Here is a 24198-nt window from a genome sequence, read left to right as displayed (position 1 = left end):
CACAGGGGTTTGTTCACCAGTTGGGTCAGGCTGCCACCAACTAAGTCCCATGCTGGCATTTTTAACATCTCACTTCATTTAAGTAAAAAACAAACAAAAAAGAAAAAATATATATGATAAAATACACATAACAAAATTTACCATCTTAACTATTTTAAAGGTACAGTTCCGTTGTATTAAATTTATTTATGTTTTGCTACCATTATCATAATCCATTTCCAGAACGCTTTCATCTTTTAAAACTGAAATCTAAACCCTTTAAACAGTAATTCCTCATTCTCCACTTCCACCTAGAAAACACCATTCTCCTTTCTGATTTTCTGATTTTGATTACTTTATGCCATATAACACATATTTGTCTTTTTTTTACTGGCTTGCTTCAGTTAGCATATCCTCAAGGCTTGTACATGTTATAGCATATGTCAGAATTTCCTCCCTTTTTAAGGCTGAAAACATTCCACTGCATATGTGTGTGTGTGTGTGTGTGTGTGTGTGTGTGTGTGTTTGTATACACAGACAGATGGAATATATGTATGTATGTGTGTGTGTATATATATATACATATATATATATATATATATATATATGGCCTTTTTACTCTGTTGAGATATATAGATCTAAGATCTATATGTTAGATCTATAAATCTATATATCTTTAATTATTCATGCCTTGATGGAACTTGAGTTGCTTTCATGTTTTAGCTATTGGGAACAATACTGCTGTGAACATAGGTATACAAATATCTTTTTGAGTCCCTATTTCAGTACTTTTGGTTATTTATCCAAAAGTGGAATTGCTAGATCATATGGTAATTCGGTTTTTAATTTTTTGAGGAACTGCTACACTTTTTTTCACAGTGGCTGTATCATTTTACATTCCCACCAGCAGTGCACAAGAGTTCTAGTTTCTCCACATCCTCACTAACACTTATTTTATGTTTTGTTCATAGTAGCCATTCCAGTGGGTGTCAGGTGGTAATCATTGTAATTTTGATTTGCATTTTCTTAAATGATATTGAACATCTTTTCATGAATTTATTGGCCATTTGTGTATCTTTGGAGAAATGTCTGTTCAGTTTCTTTTTCTATGTTTGATTAGGTTGTGTTGAGTTTTAGAAGTTGTCTGTATATTCTAGATAGTAATCCCTTATGAGATATATGATTTGCAAATATTTTCTGCCATTCTGTGGACTGCCTTTTTTACTCTGTTAATATTGTCTTTTAATGCAACAAAAGTTTAGAATTTTTATGGAATCCAATTTATGTATTTTTTTCTGTTATTGCCTATACTTTTGTAGTCATATCTAAAAACTTTGCCAACTCCAGTGTCATGAAAGTTTTGCCCAATGTTTTCTCCTAAGAGTTTTATACTTTTAGCTTTTAAATTTAGGTCTTTGATCCACTTTAATTTACTTTTTCTATAGGGTGTTAGGGAAAGGTCCAACTTTGTTCTTTTGCATGTAGATAATCAATTTTTCTAGCACCATTTTTTGAAAAGACAGTCCCTTCCCCATTGAATGATCTTGACACTCCTGTCAAAAATCATATTTGTAGTTACCCTGAGGATTACATTTAACATCCTAAAGTTATAACACTTTAATTTGAATTTATACTATCTTAACTTCAAAGACATATGCAAACTCTAGTCCTTTACAGATCTATACCCACCCTTTTCAGTTGTTGATGTCATAAAATTACATTTCTATGTGCCTCAAACCATAAACTAATAATTCTTTTAATTGCATTTGTCTATTAAATTATGTCTCAAAGTTATGATAGTACTAGCTTTTAGACTAATGTTCGTTTTAAAAATGTATTTGTCTCTTAAATTGTGTAGAAAACAAAATGTGACATTTTAAACCAAAGTTACAATAATTTTAGCTTTTAGACTAATAATCGTTTTTAAAATATATTAGTCTAAGTCATGTAGAAAGCAAAACGTTCAAAAGCATTGTTAGAATAATAGTTTTTATAATTACTATGTGTTTACCTTTACTGAGACCTTTATTTCTTTATAGGGCTTCAAGTTACTAGTATCCTTTCATTTCCCTTTAGCAAGACTCCCTTTAGCATTTCTCACAGGCCAGGTCTACTGGTAATGAATGCTTTCAGATTTTGTTTATCTAGGAATGTCTTCATTTCTCCTTCACTGATAGACAGTTTTGGCAGATATGGGCTTCTTGGTTGACAAGTTTTTTTTCTTTCTTTTAGTACTTTGAATATGTCAACCACCACCTTGTGGCCTTTGAAGTTTCTGATGAGAAATTTATTGATAGTTTTATTGAGGATCCCTCTAATGTAATGAATCACTTCTTGCTGCTTTCAAGAGTCTCTTTGTCTTTTGAAAGTTTGATTCTATTGTGGTCTCAGTGTGGTCTCTTTGAGGTCATCTTTCTTAGAGTTCACTGAGCTTCTTGTATGTTTATATTCATGTCTTTCATCAAATTTGGGAATTTTTCAGTCATTTTTTTCTTCAAATATCTTCTCTGCCACTTTTGTTCTCTCTTCTTTTGGGACTCCACAATGCATATGTTTGTCTTCTTGATGGTATCTGTTGGTTCTTTAGGCTTGCTTTATTTAACTTTTTAAATTCTTTTCCTTAGATTCAATAATTTCCATTGTCTTATCTCCAAGTTTGCAGATTCTTTCTTTTGTTTGCTCACATCTGCCTTTGAATTCCTTTAGTTTATTTTTCAGTTCCATTAGCATACTTTTCAACTCCAGAATTTGTTTTTGGTATCTTTTTAGGTTTTCTTTCTCTTTATTGATGTTTCTTTTTTGTTCATACATCCTTTTCTTGACTTTTTCCACATCTTTAATTTTTTAAAGTATATTTAAGACAGTTGTTTTAATTGTCAGATTCACTATCAGGTCTTTTTTAGGGACAATTTCTGTTAATTTATTTTTTTCCTTTGAATCAGGGCCACACTTTCTTTCTTTTTTTTTTTTTTAATGTCTGATAATTCTTTTATTGTTGTTGAAAAATGGAAATTTTAACCAATAATGTAATAACTCTGCAAGTCAGATTCTTCCCTTTCCCTAGAGACTAAAGAACAAAATCTCCCTTATTTTTTGTTTATTTTATATTGTTATAAGCTGTCTCTGTGCCAAGGATAAGCCTACAGTACAAGATTAAGGTCTTCTCTGGTGTTTTCTGAGCCTCTGCCGTTCTGTGGGCATACATAGAGACTTCCAAATTTCCCCTGTATATGCAGTTGCTTCTGAATGTTCTAGTCTTTAATGTTTGGCTCCCAAAAGAGGAAAAAGAGAACAATGAAGGGATAAATAAAAGTGCTGGATTTTTAAGTAGCATGGAAGTCACTTGAGGAGGGCGAGAGACTTGCAGCAGTGTGGGGAGATGCATTAACAATGGCCAAAAATATCTTTGTCTCTCTGAGATCAGAAGCAGCGATCAGTGATCAGGGCCCATATCCCTGATGTTTGCAGGACAGGGTCCTTTTTGCCTGTCCTGGTTCCTATAAGCCGTGTGCAAGCTGTTCCCAGAGTGTGTGTAGGGCTGCCTGCCATGGTTCTGGGACTGGATGATGGGTAGTTTCTGCCAAGCTAAGATTGAAATTGTTACAAGCCTTCAGTGAATGCTGTAGAGTTCCAAAATAGGTACATTTTCTGTTTCTATTTCTGTTAGTTTAGTTGTGTAGATGAGGAGGAAACTGTTTCTGTTTAGTTGTGTAGGTGAGGAGATAGACTCTTCACCATCTACCCAGAATCCTCTCCTAATTGGCTTCATTTTTATTAGTATTGTTATTTTTAATGGCCTACAATATAGGATAGCTAAGGACCAAATTGAAAGTGCTTATTTATTTTCAACATACACTTGACAGATGTTTCTTTCTTTCTTTAGTCTTTTTTACATTAGAGTTGCTACAATCATTCTGTAATGGCTATGCATGAAGTGAATCTGTTTCATTTGACCTTGTGGACAGATACCCTTTGCACATGACTTAAAAATAATGCCAAATCTTAAATCATTAGTGGTCAGTTATAGTCAAAATCAACTTAAATATAAGAAGAAGCGAAACACTCTATATGGATTAACAGAATAGAATTTGATTAAATAGATTTAGCTATGAAAGTACCTACCAAGAGTTGAAAACATCAATTAAGCTTGCAAATAAGATCAAATAAACTGAATATGTAAGAGTTATCTCTTTAAAGATATCTGATTGGAAATATTACAATTAATATTAAAATTGAATTTCTTATAAAGTTTAATCTCTTGATATTTTCTTATTCTATTGAAGCCTTTTGAATTCCTCAGAGATAAAGACAAAAATGATTATTAGAGGATTTATCTTCAAGTATTATAGGAAAGTATAAAAGAAGAAATCAGAATGTAAAACAACTGTTGTAAGTACCAGAAAATTATGCTATTAATTTAAGTGTCATCAGAGCACAAAAGATCACATTTCGAAACTGTGAGAAAATTATTAAAATACTGGAAATAATAGTACTTAAGATGAAGATATTCTACTCTAAGATCTGGTTAAGTGACTGACATTATTATATCACTTCAGGTATTATAAAAGTAACAAAATGCTTTTAAAGATAATAAGCATTACATTTTGAGATTGGCAGTGTTCACACTTTTCTGCTTAAGTGCTTTCCTAGTTTAACATAATTTAATAACAGTTATGGGAGAATAGCTAACATCTTAGTTCCCATATATACCTTTTGTCCTTCTCCAATATATACACATTTTATATGTCTCTCTCTATATATATGTATAAAAGTGATAAAATTTCATTGTCTAAGTGGTGAGTTTATGAGCAGTTACTCTTCTGTCTTTGTCCTTACTGTTAAAAGTGTTGCTATTTTGTAATTTTTTTAAAGCTTCTAATTGTTGAGAAGTACTGTAAAGAAGGTACTGTTATGTAGATTCATTACTGTCTGGAAATCAGAATGAGTGTTTTTTTCAACAGCTTTGTTCAGGTGTAATTGATATATAATAAGCTGGACATGTTTAAAGTGTATGATTTGGTGAGTTTGGCAAATGTTTCCACCCATGAAATCATCTTCACAATCAAGATAATAAACATTTCCATCACACCTAAGTTTTTCTCCTTCCCCTTTGTAATCCCTCCCTTCTGTCCCTCTTGTCTGTCTCCCTGGTCCCCAGACAACTACTGATCTGCTTTCTAGATTTGTATATAATTCTACGTACTTTTCTATGTCAGGTTTCTTTCCTCAGCATAATTAGAGATTCACCCATGTTGTACCATGTAGTTCATTCTTTTTATGCTAAGTAGGACTCCATTGCATGGATATACCACATATTATCCATTTACCTGATGATGGACATACTGTGTTTCCCCAAAAATAAGACCTAGCCGGACAATCAGCTCTAATGCTGATTGTTCTGCTCTTTTGGAGCAAAAATTATATTACATTACATTACATTATATAAGACCCAGTCTTATAGTAAAATAAGTAAAATAAGACTGGGTTTTATATAATGTAATGTAATGTAATATAATACCAGGTCTTATTTTACTATAATACAAAACTGGGTCTTATATAATATAATAAGAAGAAGAAGAAGAGGAAGAGGAAGAGGGAGGAGGAGGAGGAAGAGGGAGGAAGAGGAAGAGGAGGAAGAGGAGGAAGAAGAGGAAGAAGAGGAAGAAGAAGAAGAAATCTTAGACCAGGTCTTATATTAGTTTTAACTCCAAAAGACGCATTACAGTTGATTGTCCGGCTAGGTCTTATTTTCGGGGAAACACAGTATCAGTTGTTTCCAAGATTTCGCTGTTACAAACAATTTGCTGTGAACATTATGTGGATGTCATTGTATGAATCATAAGCTTTCATTTCTCTTCGGCAAATACCTAGGAGTGGAATGGCTGGATTGTATAGGAGGTGTATGTTTAACTTTTTAAGAAACTGCTAAACAGTTTCCAGAGTGGCTTTGTCATTTTACATTTCCAACAGTAGTTTTTGAGAATTCCTCTTTCTTTATGTCCTTGCTGACATTTGGTATGGTCTTTCATTTTAGCCATTCTAAAAGGTATATAGTCATAGCTCATTGTGATTTTAATTTGCATTTTCTTAATGCCCAATGATGTTGAGCATATTTTCATGTGCTTATTTGTCATCCATATAGCTTCTTTGGTGAAGTATCTGCAAATTTTTACCTAAAAACCTAAGTAAATTGAGATACATACTGTATTCATGGGTTAGAAGACTCTGTATTGTTAAGATGTCTGTTCTCTCCAAATTGATCTATAGAGTCAATGCATTCCCAATCAAAATCCCAACAGATTTTAAGAAACTAAAATTCATATGGAAATATAAAGGACCTAGAATAGTAAAAAGACGAACAAGCAAACAAACAAAAAAACGATAAAAAACTGAAAAAGAACAGAGTTTGAGGACTAATACCACTTCTTAGGTTGTACTTGTATCTAGTTTCTTTGTAGAATGTAAAAAAAACAACATTCTTGCCATTTCACTAATTGGTACTAGCATGTTTTAAGAAGAGTTTAGATTTAAGCTTACAAACAATTCATCATTGGATATTGACATTGTGGAAACCAGACCACTGATTTCTTTCACGAAAGATACATCCTTTAGCCATGGAGCTTATAACAATTTCTTTATTGGACTCCCTATTTGCTGGCTATGCTTCATAAGAAAATGTGACAGTTTTTAAGATTTTTAGAATAATGATACAGCCTAGTTTTCTGATGGTTTATTTTATTTGTTAAACATGAACAAGAATAACCAAGACCTTTCCCTGCTCGAGTATTGGGGTGCTTGATTCATGCATGCCTTCTAACATAAAAATTGGCAAGCATTGCCAACACATACTGACTGTGCTTCAGCATTATGAAACTAGTCAGGAAATATAATAAGCCATTTAAAAAGGTTTTTTTTGTAAGGTCTTGATTTGGTGACCTTTGACCAGATTTTCTAATGGTTCACGATCTCAAGGTTTGAATGCCAAGTTTATCACAATGAACAGACTTAAAAAATCTTTTCAGTTGTCTCTTCAGAAATTTTCAGTGAATCAACGCAGGGATCCCACATACAGATCTTTTCACTGCGATGCCTGTATATAGAACAGTCCAGGAATTCTGATTTCAGTGCAGAGAATTTCATTAAGTGTCTTAGGTGAACCTAATATTGGATTGATCTCTTAATATCTTTATGCCTGTTCTTTTCAAATCACATGAAGATGTCTGCTTTTTCCCTCAAGATTAATACGTTCTTTTTATTCTTCTGACCTTTGATTTTCACACAGGAAGATTGGACTCCATATCAGAGTGTATCTCCCCTGTTCAACTTAGCTCTTCCAATGTCCGGAGTTTAGTCTGTGCCTTTTTTTTCCTGTTAACAGCCCTACCCTACATAAAAATAGACCACAAGATAGATAGATAAAATAACCTGTTCTCGTTGGGATGCCTTCAACATGGGCCCTAGCTGCAAATCTTTGGAGTACGCAGAATGTTTTATATTTTCTAACTTTCTCAGGCTTTCTTCTTTATTATTTTTTGACATTTTAAGGACAAGAGTTGTTTTATATCCCGTCCTTTCCCCTCTCCCACCACAGCCAGGCTTAGTGGGGAAGTTTCTATATCATACTCTTGGTTTCTGGGATAATTTTCTTTTACATAAGATATTTTTTTCGCTGTTGGGACTCCAAACTTTGTGTTTCTTTATAGTTTTTTTTAGTGGTAATTTTTGTTGTCTTCTCCAGGTTTTTTTCTGTCTTCTGTCATTGTTCCTCTATTTCATTTCCTTTAATCATGGTGCTGTGTCTACTCATATGTGCAAAGAAAAAAAGGATGATATTTTCCTCTGATTAGTAAATAAACCAGTTGTAATGTTCTGGGTGTAATTTTGGATCTTCATCACATTTAAGCTATATAATTGCTTTGCTATTTCTGCTAGGAATTTCTGGTTCCAAACCTATTCCAAAAACTCAAAAGTTTTGGAAGGCTGAAATTTTTACATGTATTTTAGAAAATAATAGTAGCTCTATAACGCATCTTTGACTTTTTCCTTAAATACATGAGATATAAAATATAATCCAAATATTTTGATTCTGATATTTAGTTCATTTTATTAAAGAAGAAATAATTACTGTACATTAAACCATGCATTATTTATATTTAATGGATAAATATATAATTTGAATTATAAAATCTATTTATAAGTAAGAATTGGAAGTAAATGGGAGTACAGTATAGTAATCGACATCTTGGAAGGAAATATAGGTACTTTTAAGTGGACAGAATTACCTGCTTTATGGATTTTCAAAGAGTTATATTTAGAATTCTTGACTTTTAGAGGTGGAAGTCACCTTAGAAGTTTATCTAGTGTGCACCCACATTTATAAATGCAATGTTAAGCCTTCCAGAGGCTGAGTGTATCTTGGTTAATATCAGATACTTCATTACCATCAAGATTAGAGTTGTATTCTTCTTGAGAACTGGGTGCTTTTGTCTTTGTATCAGAGATGCCAACATTGTCCTGACACATGGTTGAAATATTAGTTTCACTTAATTAAGTATATTTTTCACTATATCGTACACATCATGAAATGAAAGGATGGCTAATAATCCACTTATGTCTATTTCTACATACATTTTTTATGATTTTACAAATAATATATGTTATTGTGGGAAATAGGAAAAGTACAAAGAAGAAAATAAAAAGGTTAATTTTTTTAAAAAAGTTTATTGGAGTGATAATTGTTAGTAAAGTTACATAGATTTTAGGTGTACAATTCTGTAATACATCATCTGTATATATCACATTGTGTGCTCACCACCCAGAGTCAGTTCTCCTTCTATCACCATATATTTGATCCCCTTTACCCTCATCTACCACCCCCCACCCCTCTTACCCTCTGGTAGCCACTAAATTATTGTCTGTGTCTACGAGTTTTTGTTTGTTCATTTGTTTGTCTTGTTCTTTTGTTGTTTTCAGTTTTATATAGCATATATCAGTGAAATCATAATGGTTCTCTACTGTTTCTGTCTGACTTCGCTTAACATTATAATCTCAAGATCCATTCATGTTGTCACAAATGGTACTACTTCATCATTTCTTATGGCTGAATAGTATTCCATTGTGTATATATACACAATTTCTTTATCCATTCATCTATCGAAGGACACTTTGGTTGTTTCCATGTCTTGACCACTGTAAATAAAGCTGCGATGAACGTTGGAGCACATATATCTTTACGGATAAATGTTTTCAGATTTTTTTGGTAGATACCGAGGAAAGGGATTGCTGGGTCCTATGGTAATTTTATTCTTAATTTTCTGAGGAACCTCCACACTGCGTTCCATAGCAGTTGCACCAATCTGCAGCCTACCTACAGTGTATGAGGGTTCCTTTTTCCCCACAGCCTCTCCAACACTTGTTACTATTTGTCTTGTTGATGATAGCCATTCTAATTGGTGTGAGGTGATATCTCATTGTGGTTTTTATTTGTGTTTCTCTGATGATTAATGATGTTGAGCATTTTTTCATATATCTATTAGCCATCTGTGTGTCATCTTTGGAGAAATATCTATTGAGATCCTCTGCCTATTTTTTAGTCAGATTGTTTGCTTTTTTGTTAAGTTATATGAGTTCCTTATGTATTTTGGATATTAACCCATTATTGGTTGTATCATTGGTGACTATCTTCTTCCATCCAGTAGGTTTTCTCTTTGTTTTGTTGATCATTTCCTTTGCCATGCAAAATCTTTTTGGTTTGATGTTGTCCCATTTGTTTATTTTTTATTCTGTTTCCCTTGCCTGAGGAGATATAGCAGGAAAAAAAAATTACTAAGCAATGTCAGAGTTTACTGCCTATTCTTTTCTTCTAGTACTTTTAAGATTAAAGACTTAAATGAGTTTTTGAGTTTTTTCTTGTATGTGGTGTAAGACAGTGGTCTAGTTTCATATTTTTGCGTGTAGCTGTTTAGTTTTCCCAACACCACTTATTGAAAAGATCTTTACCCCATTGTATATTCTTACTGCCTTTGTCATAGATTAATTGATCATATAGGCATGGTATTATTTTGGGGCTATTATTCTGTTCCATTCATCTGTGTGTCTGTTTTTATGCCAGTTTCATGACGTTATAGTTTGATATCAGTGGGTATAAAGTTTGTTTTGTTAGATGAATAAATTCTAGAGATCTATTGCACAACATTGTGCTTATAGTTAACAGTACAGTATCGTGCACTTCAAAATTTGTTGAATAGAGGTCTCAAGTGTGTAAAAAAAAAAAAAAAAAGAAAAATCCAAAGGGACTCAAGGAAACTTCGGGACGTACTGGATATGTCTATTACTTTTATGGTGATAATGGTATCATGGGCATATGCATATGCCCAAACTCATCAATTTGTACCGTTAAATATATTCGGTTCTTTGTATATCAATTATCCCTCAATAAGCCTATTAAAAAAAACCCCAACATACTGTCTAGCAATTGAATTATTATGTATGCATCTGATGATCAATGACTTTTATTATAAGCTAAGAAATTATAGTGTCAGATTTGCAGAATAAAGTCAGTGTAATTACAGTGTGAGTAATGAGTTTTAGGGGGCTCTGACATAAGGAAGAAAATTCAGTTAGAAGGTTGTTTTAGTAGTCTAAGACTATGCTTACATTCCTGACTTGGGCAACTGGGCAGGTGGTAGCCCTTCACCAAGGGTGGAAGGGAAACAGTAGGAGGGGGAAATTTCTCTGGGTAGACGATGAGATCAGCTTGGAGCAATATGAATATGATGTACCTATTAGATAGACATATAGAAATCATCTATAGATAGATGGCTGAGTAGTTCTCGAGTTCTCCATCTGACCTAAACAAATTTGGGGATCATCATAGAGAAGATGGTTACTAAAGCTTGGAGTAGTAAATATACCCATGGAAAGTATTTCTGTTTACTCTGTAAACATATCTATGTATACATATTAAACAGTGTGAATTGCAAGCCATGATAAAGAACTGTGGTTTTAATCACTAACAATAACAAAACATAATTTGCAAGCTACTTGTATATAACAAAAATAGAATGATGACGGTCATCAGTGATTATTTTTCTTTGTCATGTAGTTATAGTTAGTTCAGTTTACTTAAACATTGAACAACATTTCAAACTTGTGTTGCTCTCATTAAGTAGTGGTATTCAAATAAAAAACATCACTTTGAGAAGAACTGCACTTAAACTGTTTTATTGTAAACCAGGAAATTATCAGATTTGCAGAATATAAAAATCAACTTAATTGCAATATAAATAATGGATTTTAGGTGAATATAACTAAATGGGGGAAAAGTCCAGTTAGGTTGTTTTGCATGGTTTTAAGAGGGATATGTTCTGGTTTACATTTTAGGCTGCTCTGCAGTAAGGTAGTTGAAGTCAAAGATAGTAGGTCTGGAGATGGAAACAAGAACTAGGGGATTTATTTTAATGGTATATAATAATGCTAGGATAAATAGAGTTATCAAGAAGTATGGTAAAAATAGAATCAAGTCCTATGTTAACTTACTGAATTTATGAAGTGTAAGGGAGGAAATCTACAAGGATCACAACTGGTTTCTAGTTTGGGTATCTAAAGAATAGTGGTGCATTTATTGGAAGGAAATAAAGGCATCCCATAGTAGAGAAAAACAAATTGGAAGTTTAGTTTTCTGATTTCTGGATTCTGACATCTAAACTTGTAGATAAGTATGGCATATCAGGAAAAAAGAGATATTCTACCTTCAATATTCTAAAAGGTTCTTTTCGGACATTGAGCTCTAGTTCCTAATGTTACATTTTTTCTGTGTATATAAGGTTAAAAGAGTTGAAAGTACCTTTGGAAAACAGCCATGACTTCATCGAAATGTAAACCCTGACTGAAGTGATCAAGTGGGTTTTCCTTAAGTTCATAAGTACGAAACACATGTTTAAGGGAGTTCTTTCTTTTTATCTGACTCAGTGTATTATATTCTTACATTGTTGGCGTGTATCCATTATTTTGGATGAATACGTTTGTAGTATTTTCAGTAACTTTTTATGCTTTGCTTATTTGAAATAAAATCCTTAATTTTAAAAACTATTTTAGTTTTGATTCCTTTTTATATAAAAATTTTTAGTAAATATATCTTCTAAATATCTCACGTTATTTTATGAGAAACTTCTGACTTTATTTGAAAGCAAATATAAATTGATTTTTAAATTCAGTGATGGCCTTAATTCTTACCATTTAGTGAAATTATATTTAACTCCTATAAAGGATTAATGTCTGAAATACTGAATTTTGGTATTGGCTAAAAGTTGAACATCGAAAGAAATCTTTGTAATTTGCTTAATTTTTAAAAGAGTAAAAGCTTTTATACTTGTTGCCTAATTAAGTCTGGAGTTTTTATTAATGTTTAAAACTAATCAACTCACAAATAGTACTGCATTTAACTTGACAACTGCAACAAAATATTTCCACATTAAAATTGTAGCCACTATGCCCAATATATATTACACACATTAATAAAATTGTACATACGTGTCCTCTTGTATTAGTAGTTACTTTGCCATATGTATAGTATAAAATTCATAGATACGGTTTTAGAAAAGACATTCTTGAGAATGTACAGTCTAGTGACAATCCAGAAGGAATTCTTTTAATATTGATGGAGGTGATGAGATGTGAAGCAGGGAGTGTTGACTCTTATTTACTAGAGTCTAGATTTAGATGAAACAGCTTAACATTTCTAAATGGAGTTGTATTTTAAGTGACAGATTATCGGCTATCGACAGTGTCATACAGTTCATTCATCTTTCCTCTATCTTTTCACAGAGCTCCATTGTGAACATTCATAGTCAGTTTTTGACAGCATTGGAATCACTGAAGGCCTTCTGGGATGTTATGGATGAAATCGATGAGAAGACTTGGGTACTTGAGCCAGAAAAACCTACACGGAGTGCGACAGCACGCAGAATTGCACTAGGTCGGAAAAAAGAGGATTAATGAGCTTTTTTTTTTTTTTTTTTTTGTAGGTGTTTGATTATACTTTGTTATTACTTAGGAGAATGAATCTAAAAATGACAATGGGATCTTAGCTAAGACTTTTCTGCATGCCTTCAGCTATTAAAACTTTGGGTTGAACTGTGGTTTCTTTTATTGCTCTGTATTTAAATGTAAATATTTCAGGTGAAAAGGGCAAGTACTGAGGTGTTTCATTATAAAAGGTGATGATCCAATGGAAGCAGCATTCAGAGATAGTATTTAATTAACTTTTAGTTAGCACAGAAACAGTGGAGCAGGTTTTTTGAAACTTACTTAGGAAAAACAACTATGTTAGAAATAATGAAGTCTTCATCTGTGAAACTAGAGAAGATTATTGTGAACAAATCTCGGAATATTTTCTGACAAAAAAATGGAGGATAAAGAACCTGAAGTGAGCCATGCATGCCATTGAAGAATAAACAAAAAGCACAAAATCATAGTTGACTATATTTGAAGTATTTTCTTTATTATACATATATGAAATTAATATGTTAATATAACCATAAATATCCTTTAAATATTACTATATTCTATAAAATGATTGTTTTATGTATTTTCATTATGAGCAAGCAAAACAGTTTTTAAGTTCTGCCTCAAGATTTTAGATGTCTTAAAGTATATTTGAGTTCACACTAAATGCTATAGGAGATGGTTAGTAGATGGTTAGAAGATACCTCTTTACATTTTTCCTTGCTCAAGTAGATACGTTGTTAAAAGTTATATATTACAAAGGGTATTTTGAAATTCTGGTGTGAATCGTATTCCAATTAGTGAGCAATTTTTACAGTTTCCACCCAGACAAAATAGATTACCTGGGGGAAAAGAAGTGACGTGTTATTATGAGAAGAGGAAAGCATAACTGTGCAGCAGTTCTACAAATAGTAGTATTACTTACTCAGTTTGTTAAAGTCCAACAGTATTTAATTTGGAATAATTAACTAAATTTTGGAATATTTGGGAACAAGTGTCTACTAAGAATAAAAATACTTTCTTCAAACAAGTGTAGAACTTATTATTTTCATGGCTCCGTTAAAGTAATTATTTTTATCAGGTTATAAATATACCTTTTATTATATTTCTCATTGTGCAACATAAAAAACCTGGTTTTTAATTCACTCGGTGTTTACCTTTTAACTTTATTTTTTAATTTTTTTTCACTTCAGGCATTGGTTTGCCTTTTTAAGACCAAGATTTTAGCAAATTAATTGCAAGATTAGTTAATATAGCCATTGTTGTTCAGTGAAAGTACTTTCTGGAGTCACTAGCAGATGACTTTGCTAAAGGCTAATGTGGAATTTGTGTTTGTGTTAAAGAATGGTTTGAAAAATGAGATGATAAGTTAACTTTTTATATTTCTCAATGAATGACTTGTAGTCATTTATTTTATTTGATTACCTTTTTGCCAGATTGTAATAATTGTATTTATATTGTCGCCAATCTTAGCCAAAGGCTTTTACTCTATCTAGTGTATAGAACTTATCAAGATACTTTTACCATAAAAATGAAATTTAAATTAACCTTAAATAACACTGTGCATCTTCAAAATTAGTAAAATTTCTAATGTACTCTAATACAGTTCAAATTTATAAAGAATCTAGTGCTGAGTAGAAATAATTTTTTCTTGGATTCTGCAAGCAAGGTGAGTTGTTGTTTTTGTTAGTACAGGAAGTTTCCAATTTAATAGGAATCGAACCCTTCGTTAACATATAGGGGAAAACTTCACAAGGAGTGAAAAAATTATAAAAACTTTATAAAACCCAAATCTTAGGCATGCTTATTTTTACCATTCATTATATTTCTAGTCTTTTTATACTTTTGACCATAGTAGTTGTCTTACTTTTCAAAAATAATTTAGATCAATATTTCTTAAATTTGTGGTTTATGGTTTTTGTGTATTAAATATCTTTATCATTCCATAGAATTTTTAATTTAAACTTTAATGGAATTCTGACCAGGATTCCAATCTAAATTAATTATGTTAACTTATGGATTGACTCTGTTTTTTGAAACTTTGGATCCCCAAATCTTTGGTCATAATCATAATTTCAGAATTTGTTTAATATAGTGAAATATTTATAAAAAAATTATAAAACATTTGGTTACTCTTGTGTATACAATGAAATAAGTACCTAGCCAAGTACACCTTTATTTTTGTTTGTTGAACTGTTCTACTTTTAAAAACTTTAATATTTTTTGATTCTAGGGAATAATGCTTCAATAAATATAGATGTAGACCCCAGACATCCTACTATGCTTCCGGAGTGCTGCTTTCTTGGAGCTGACCATGGTATGAGATCTCAGATTTAAATGTTGCAATAGAACTGTAAAATCCTTATTTACTACTGTTAAAGTATTAATCTAAAATATTAATGGTAATTATTTTAAATGAAAATGTCCCATCATTTTGAACTGTGTACTTTCGTTTTTTAGATATATGACTTAGAATTTCTAATTATGTATTTAAGAAATAAATTCTATAGTTAACAATACTGTATTATATATTTGAAAGTTGCTAAGAGAGCAGATCTTAAGTTTTCATTACAAGGAAAAAAACTGCCGTGATGAAGGATGCTAACTAAACTTGCAGTAATTATTTCGCAATACACTCATATACCAAATCGTTATGGTGTACACCTAAAACTAAGTGTTATATGTCAATTGAAAAAAATAAAATTCTGTTCCAAATCTGGTTTTACAAAATGAGAACAGCAAACACTAAATTATTAACTTTTTTTTTTTTAATTTCTGAAGTGGTGAAACCCCTGGGAATTAAGCTGAGCAGAAACATACATTTGTGGTAGGTATCTTTGCAATAGAATTGTTATTTTTCTATGATTTACCAAATTTAATAACAAAAAAAAAATTTTTCATGCTTTCAGGGATCCAGAAAATAGTCTGTTACAAAATTTGAAAGATGTTTTAGAAATTGATTTTCCAGCTCGTGCCATCCTGGAAAAATCTGTAAGTTTTTTCAGTACTTGATATTCCAAACAGCATTGAAGTTAAATGTTCTTTTAAGTACAGAGAAAAATGAGGCTGAAAGTGAGGAAATTGGAAGAATATTATAACAGACGTCTGAACTACAAGCAACAGTTGCATCAAAGAACTTGTTAACCTTTGATTGGTAGTTATAAGTGTACTTTTTTCATGGTCTTCATAGCCGTAAAGTGATTAATGACAGACATCTTTATTATTAAAACTAGGGTAAAGGTCCAAAGTAGCTAATGAGATGTTTGGATTTTCTATAGTATCTGCATATGGATGATTGAAATAAAGTTCTAATTAGCTAGATGTGTTTGTGAGGGATGGCAGTGTGATTTTGAGAAACTGAATAGATATCATGACAATGGAAAATTAATAAACTTAGAATTGATTTTTGACAAAGCTGCTAAGGTATACACTATTAAAATGGTGGGGATGTTTTTTCCCCTTTAGTTACAGAATTTTGAACTTTACTTAATAATCACTAGCTAGTATCAGTTCCTATCTGTACATACTGCAGTGGCATTAACTGATGTACACTATGGGAGCATTTACTTAAGCCTAAATATCTTGTGAGCCAAAAATAAAATTTTTTTGCATATCTGTGTGTGTAATATATTGGATGAAAGAGGAAGCACTCTCATATAAATAGCTTTTAAGTGTTAAATAGTAATGTGACTATTTTCTGTGTAGCAATCTAGTAGTTACCTTTATAAAATCTGTATTTATAAAAATTTAATATTGTCTTACGACATTATTCATTCTTATCCCATCTTGTATGTTTTAAACACATATTCTTATAAATATTTCTTTTGAAGGATTTTTCTATGGATTGTGGAATTTGTTATGCCTACCAGCTTGATGGTGCCATTCCTGATCAAGTGTGTGATAATTCCCAGTGTGGACAGCCTTTCCATCAAATATGCTTATATGAGGTACGAGTAAAATAAAAGTAACAGCAGCAGGACTTTTTCCAGCTAACACGGCATAGAAAGTATGTGTATGTGAAATATTTATTCTAAAATCTGTTTCAATATGATCTTTTGCCATTAGCTTCTATATTACCAGTTCATTCCAGATGTCCACATGCTTCATTTCTTCATCATGGTTTCTCAGGAGTGAAGAAATGTCCCAAAGTAACAAAGAAGGGGGAAATGTATCCATGACAATATACTCATGGACTGCTTATTGATACATACACTGGAATCTTTCAGTAAATACCTCATGTAACCACATGCAAACTGTAGACTCATCCAGGTGGGAGTAGTGGTGGCAATAAGGTGAAAGGGAACTAGCACTGTGGAGTATATTACTTTTCAGGCTCGACTTTAGAATAAATGTAATAATCCCACTTTTGGTCTTGAGAAGAACACATTTTGTGGTCTGAATATCTCACAGCAGTCTTAGTCAATGACATTTTATTAACTATTTGTGAAATCTGCTTTCACTCCTGCCTGAGGTCAATTTGCTCTCTGTAGCATTCATCTTAGGGCATAGTTGACATGATAAACTGTGTTTCTATATAGAAAACACCTTAGAGCCGTCAAGTTCTTTCGATTTTCAAAGACTTTCTTAATATCACTACCTGATTTTTGTGATTTTACATAGTCGTTGGTGCTATCTGCACTTTAACAAGGGAGAACTGAGGTAGACATGTCTGAGGTAGACATGTCTGTCAGTTGGTCACCTTATAGAATCATAAAATAATAGGCCTTAATTAAAGAAATACTCTTAAGGTAACATGTGCTTTCTTTGGTCATAATATTTAATTTTTAAAAATGAACTGCCTCCATCAGTCACAAGGCACTTGTAATTAATGGTTGAGAATGAACCCACTACTGGTGATTGAGAACTAAAATTTCAAGAGCCTATGGTATCTTTTACAGCAAAAGTTCTTCATTTGTGATGGATGGATCTAGGTAGGTCTGAACCCTGTAGACCTGTATGCATTGTTTTGGGGGTAGAAAAGGTAAACAATTTTCATCAAATTCTTACAAGGGCCCCTAATGTGAAGTCCATGCTGGTTTCCCCTTGTTATTCAGCATATCTGTAGTCAAGGAAATTAAGAAGGTAAATCTTCTAGAATACAAATATAATGTACTCAAAAAGAAAATGATTTTTGGAGTATCTGTAATCATGTTAACACTGCTCCCTTTCTTCTTTTTAAAATCCTTAGTGGTTGAGAGGACTACTGACTAGTAGACAGAGTTTTAACATCATGTTTGGTGAATGTCCATATTGTAGTAAGGTAAGCAAATTATTATTCACATTCATAAAATATCCTTAGCTTTTTAATCGTGTTTTAGAAGTTAGATATCTATATAGTATATCAGCTTATCTAAAAATTTCGAGATCTGTTATTTTATGTATTAAAGAACAGAAGAAAAGTTTCTATAAGATAACTGTTCGTATCAATAACATTTTAATTTTCAAACTGCTTCTGATCAAAAACCTTTAACCCTTTAGAACAACCCCTTTTTTAGATTTGCTAGGTGATCTGAGACTTTTTTTTATGAATGTTCACAAACTTACTTTGTTTAAAATACATTCTCTTTTAATAAGCCAATTACCTTGAAAATGTCTGGGAGGAAGCCCTGAAATAAGAATGTAACACTGAAGAACTGGAAACTTAAAAAAAAGGATTTTGTTTGATATCTTCAGAGAAAATATAAAGCAAGACATACTATCACCAAAAGAATAAGAATGGTCAAGCCATAATAATACACATCTGCCTTTGTCTCTTCACTAAGAGTAAACTGGGAAATTGCACGCCACAGTCCTGTAGAACTTTCTAAGTCTGTGACTTCCATAGCAGTGGTAGAAGTGCTTGTATACCAAGATGGACATCTTGACTTGTTGAATGTGTCTGGACTGGTAAAATCTTGATGGAGTTCATAAAATGATTTTGGGAACTGTATATAGCTGGATATTTGTGGAGAACTTTTTACTTCATTCAAAAACTCTTGAGACTCACAGTATTTTTGTCTTCTCCTTGTGCTTCCCTATGGGAAAATACATACATAGTGTATTAGATTTGTTATCCAATTATTTATTGTGTGTACTCTATAAGAATGCTAAATAAAGTTTTCATGTTTTTATTTTTTGGTCCTGGATTTTAGAAGTTTATATTAGGTTGGTGCAAAGTAATTGCAATTTTTTAACCTTTTAAGCCGCAATTACTTTTGCACAAACATAATAGTTAACCAGCATGAGACAGTCAAATCTGGTTAACTTGATTAGTTCTTTTAACCCAATAAGTGAGCCATCTCAATTTATAATCCAAAAATAAGACAGAATATGAAAACTGAATTTTCTTGGCAAGACAGAAAAACAGATTCAATCATAATTAGAAAGCCTTTTGGTCATTAATACAGTTATTCTTGGGGGACAAGATGGCTACACGCCCACTGGGTGGCATCGGCTGGTAGCCAGCCTTCTGCCTGTGCTCTGGAGGTTGACGTCTTCCAATAACACCTCAAGAAGACAGCTGGTTAAAAAAATTCTTATTTGTCCAGAAAGTTGATCTAGGAAAAGAAGCTCACGCTTATCTCCTAGCCAAAAAAAGGAAACGTAGGCAGTCTGTACAAATTCAAGTTCTACCAGTGTTAAACCAGAATGCCTAGAACCACGCAAGAAAATTTGCCAAGTGGTGTGGCCAAAGGTAAACATTACCCTTGGACTTTGGTGGGGACATGGGACATGGTATGGCAAGCAGGATCAGGCTATCCAGCCATTGTGAATAAACTCGGAGAAATCAGGAATTTGTGGAATCCCGTAAGGCAAGAAGCAACATGCTTCTCTAGTAAAAATCAGCTGCTGTTAAGAGTTTAGTTTCTGGAATGATCCTGTCTCACAGTCAGGACCTAATATATATGAATTCAGATCTTAGCAACTCTGACCAGGAGCTATGATTGTATGGGACAATTACTGTTTAAGTAGCAAAATACCAATTTTCCCCAAAACTGATCTACAGATTCAATACAGTCCCAATCAAAATCCCAGCAGGTTTTGGAAATGCAAAAGACCCAAAATAGCTAAAACAACCTTGAAAAAGAACAATGTTGAAACACACTTCTCAATTTCAAAACTGACTATAAAACCGGAGTAATCAAGACAGTATGGCACTGGCATAAGGACAGGCATACAGATCAATGGAATACAATTAAAAGTCCAGAAATTCACATAGGTTTCCAACACACGTATCAGCAATTCAGTGGGGACAGATCATCTCTTTGCAAGGATATCCAGCTGTCTCAGAATCTCTGTTAGAGATGAATTTGGACCACTATCTCATATTACATATAATCGACCAAAAATGAATTGTAGACTTATATACAAGAGCTGGAATATAAAACTTTTAGAATAAACATAGGAAGGAGAACACCCTTGTGACCTAGGTTTAGGCAAAAGAGTTCATAGATATACCACCAAAATCAAGAAACCCAAATTAAAAAATTGATAAATTATAATTCATCAAAATTTAAAACTTTTGTAATTTAAAGTACATTACTTAAAAGTTAAAATACAAGCCACAGACTGGGAGAACATTTTGCAAGTCATATATCTAGTAAAGGACTTGTATCCAGAATATATAAATAACACTTCCAACTCAATGAGCAATTTAAAAAAATGAGCCAAGGACTTGAATAGACAATTCTCCAAAGATATACAAATGACCAAAAAGTTTTTGAAAAGATGCTCAGCATCACTAATAGTAAGAGAAATGTAAAATCAAAACAACAGTGAGATGTTATTGTATACCCTTTAGGAGGGCCATTATCAAAAGAACAGAAAATAACAAGTTTGGTGAAGATAGAGAAATTGGAACCTTCGTATACTGCTGGTAGGAATGTAAAATGCTGCAGTCATTATGGAAAACACTACTGAGGTTCTTCAAAACATTAAAAATAGAATTTCCATATGATCCAGCAATCCCACTTTTGGGCATATATTCAGAAGAATTGAAAGCATCTTGAAGAGATATTTGTATACCCATGTTCATCACAGCATTATTCACAGTAGCACTCTTCAAATAGCACCTCCGCCCCAAAAAAGTCACTTTCAGGATGCAGCATATTAGCTGAGAAATGACTTCTACATAAGGTATATAAAACAAAAGAGATGTCTTGAAGGTTCTTTTTAGCTTTTCTATTAAAAATAAGTTACTGAGCGATAACTAACTTTTTAGAGCTAACAGAGTCATACTAATGCACTTTTCCTAAAGTTTATCAGCTCAATTTGCTAAAGGCAAAATAAGTGAATAGTTATTTCCTTGGGCCCATGAAACACTCTTCTTCTACAAAGAAAAAGAAATCTGAACATCACTGGAAAACTAACAAACAGCATTTATATATAACTTACTTACATGTGGAAGTGGATCATATCCCCCACCTATGTAAAAAAAAGTCAAGCTACTGAAATTTCAAGACAGAAATATCTGTGTAACCTATATATCTAGTCTAAGAATTTAACCAACAGTTGTCTTCACTTTACTGAGAGGTCTGAGTGGGATAGTCTATGGCATGGTTTAGAAAAGTGTGTTACAGAAGAAGTAAAACTCATTATTTGCAGATGACATGATGCTACATATAGAAAAGCTTCAAGATTCCACCAAAAAACTGTTAGAACTGATAAATGAATTTTAATATTCAGAAATTGGTTGCATTTTTATATACCAATAACAAACTCAGAAACAATCCCATTTACAGTTGCAGCAAACAAACAAAAACCTAGGGAATACATTTAACCAAGGAGGTAAAAGAACTATACTTGGAACATTATAAGACACTGAAGAAAGAAACTGAAGATACAAATAAATGGAAGCATATACCATACCATACTCATGGATAGAAAGAATTAACATCCATTAAAATGTCCATATTACCCAAAGCAATCTATATATTCAGTGTAATCCTTATCAAAATACAATACCAATGGCATTTTTCACAGAAGTAGAACAAATAATCCTAAAATCTATATGGAACCACAAAAGACCATGAATAGCCAAAGCAATCTTGAGAAAGAAGAACAAAATTGGAGGTATCACTCATAACTCAAATGAAACTATGCTACAAGGCTACAGTAATTAAAATAGCATGGTACTGGGATCAAAACAGATTATAGATCAATAGAACAGAATAGATAGCCCAGAAATAAACCCACGCTTATGGTCAATTATGATGAAGAATATAAGAATACCCAATGTAAAGACAGTCTATTCAATAAATGGTTTTGGGAAAACGGGGCAGTTACACGCAAAAAAAAAAAAAAAAAAATGAAACTAGACCACCTTCTTAGACCATTATAAGAATAAGCTCAAAATGGATTAAAGACTTAAATGTAAGACCCCAAACCATAAAACTCCTAGAAGAAAACAGGCAGTAAATTATCTGACATTGCTCTTAGTAGTATTTTTACTGACATACCTCCTTGGGCAAAGGAAACAAAGGGAAAAATAAATGGGATTACATCAAACTAAAAAGTTTTTGCACAGCAAAGGAAATCATAAATAAAACAAAAACTAAATGGGACAAGATATTTGCCAATGACACTACATCTGATAAGGTGTCAATATCCAAAATTTATAAATAACTTATTCAACTCAACACCAAAAAACAAACAATTCAGTTAAATGGGCAGAGGACCTGAATAGATATTCCTCCAGAGAGGACATACATATGGCAGACATGAAAAGATGTTCACTGTCACCAATCATCAAAGAAATGCAAACTAAAACGAGGTATCACCTCACACCTGTCAGAATGGCGATCATCAGTAAATCAATAAACAAGTATTAGGACGTGGAAAAAAGAAAACCCTTGTGCACTGTTGGTGGGATAGCAAATTGGTGCAGCCACTATGTAAAACAGTATGGGGATTCCTCAAAAAATTAAAATTAAAAGACCATCTTAAGACCCAGCAATTCCTCTTCTGGGTATTTATCCTAAGAAATCCAAAACACTAATTCGAAAAGGTGTATGCACCCCTATGTTCATTTCAGCATTACTTAACAATAGCCAAGACATGGGGCAACCCAAATGACCATTAACAGACGAGTGGGTAAAGATATGGTACATATATACAATGGAATATTCCTTGGCAATAAAAGAGAATGAAATCTTACCATTTTTGGCAACATGGATAAATCTAGAGCAGGGGTGTCCAAACTGCGGCCTGCGGGCCAACTGCAGCCTGCGATCCATTTTTTATTGGCCTGCAGCAAATTCCAAAAATATATTTAGTTTACTTAAATAAACCAGGTGAGGCAATACGTACTTCACCTCGAGTGAGTGGCCTGGCTGTTTGTGTATTTTACCGAATATGGCCCTGGTGAAAGACATTGAAAAAAGTTTGGACATCCCTGATTTAGAGGGTATTATGCTAAGTGAAATAAGTCAGACAGAGAAAAACAAATAACCATATGATTTCACTTATATGCGGAATCTAAGGAACAAAATAAATGAACAAATAAAACATTAAGAGACCCATAGATACAGAGAACAAACTGATGGTTGCCAGATGGGAGAGGGGTTAGGGGCAGGGTGAAAAAGATGAAGGGATTAAGAATTACAAATTGATAGTTACAAAATATTCACGGGGATGTAAAATACAACATAGAGAATACAGTCAATAATATTGTAACAAGTATATATAGTGCCTACATACATATTTGTGGATTTGGGGGGATTACTTCATAAATTAATGTCTAATGACTATGCTGTACACCTGAAACTAATATAAAATAATATTGAATGTCAACTGTAATTGAAAAAGAAGTGTGTGGCTCATTGGCTAGCTACCTATTTTTTGAATAAAGTTTTATTGGAACACAGCTATACCCATTTGTTTATGATCATTTGTGGCTGCTCCTACACTATGACGGCAGAGTTGAATTGTTCTGACAATGACTGGACCTTAAGCCTAAAATATTTACTATTTGGCCCTTTAAAAAAAAGTTTGCTATCCTATGGCATTCTTTCTCAAATGTTAGAAAGCACACAAATCATTTTGAGATCTTGTTAAGATGCAGATCTCATTCAGAAGGTCTGACGTGAGACCTTAGATTTCTGTTTCTAAGAAGCTTCAGGTGATGCCAGTGCACTTGGTTGTCACAGCACTTTGAGTAGCATTGGCATAAGGTATATAATAATCTGTTCTGCTAGAGCTAGTTCTCAACCTGGGGAAAATTTGCCTCACGGACAT

At 32.7% G+C, this 24198-nt stretch overlaps 2 protein-coding genes and 1 pseudogene across 6 annotated transcripts in view; 2 read left to right on the top strand and 1 right to left on the bottom strand.

The window, feature by feature from the left end:
* The window catches only part of FANCL (FA complementation group L), a 60743-nt gene extending 41649 nt beyond the window's left edge, over nt 1-19094 (top strand). The window contains exons 8-14 of one of the 2 annotated variants that reach the window (XM_019717216.2): nt 12805-12955; nt 15218-15301; nt 15766-15811; nt 15894-15975; nt 16815-16931; nt 18173-18244; nt 18559-19094. In XM_019717216.2, coding sequence (XP_019572775.2) covers nt 12805-12955; nt 15218-15301; nt 15766-15811; nt 15894-15975; nt 16815-16931; nt 18173-18244; nt 18559-18594 — 588 coding nt within the window. In that variant the 3' untranslated portion in view covers nt 18595-19094. The remainder of the gene's footprint in view (nt 1-12804; nt 12956-15217; nt 15302-15765; nt 15812-15893; nt 15976-16814; nt 16932-18172; nt 18245-18558) is intronic. The other variant, XM_074332007.1, reaches the window with a different exon arrangement.
* Nucleotides 16996-24198, bottom strand: part of VRK2 (VRK serine/threonine kinase 2) — a 97921-nt gene continuing 90718 nt past the window's right edge. For 2 of the 4 annotated variants that reach the window (XM_074332005.1, XM_074332006.1), the window contains exons 13-14: nt 23120-23209; nt 18529-18998 (exon numbers count right to left, since the gene is read on the bottom strand). In XM_074332005.1, the coding sequence (XP_074188106.1) occupies nt 18654-18998; nt 23120-23209 (435 nt within the window). In that variant the 3' untranslated portion in view covers nt 18529-18653. Of the gene's footprint in view, nt 18999-23119; nt 23210-24198 lie in introns of all 4 variants that reach the window. The other 2 variants (XM_074332004.1, XM_019717191.2) reach the window with 2 other exon arrangements.
* Nucleotides 19205-20211, top strand: LOC141571754 (protein NipSnap homolog 2 pseudogene; annotated as a pseudogene).

The sequence above is a fragment of the Rhinolophus sinicus genome, linkage group LG05 (genome assembly GCF_036562045.2).
Source record: "Rhinolophus sinicus isolate RSC01 linkage group LG05, ASM3656204v1, whole genome shotgun sequence".
NCBI classification, from domain to species: domain Eukaryota; kingdom Metazoa; phylum Chordata; class Mammalia; order Chiroptera; family Rhinolophidae; genus Rhinolophus; species Rhinolophus sinicus.
This window is presented reverse-complemented; position numbering and strand designations above follow the sequence as displayed.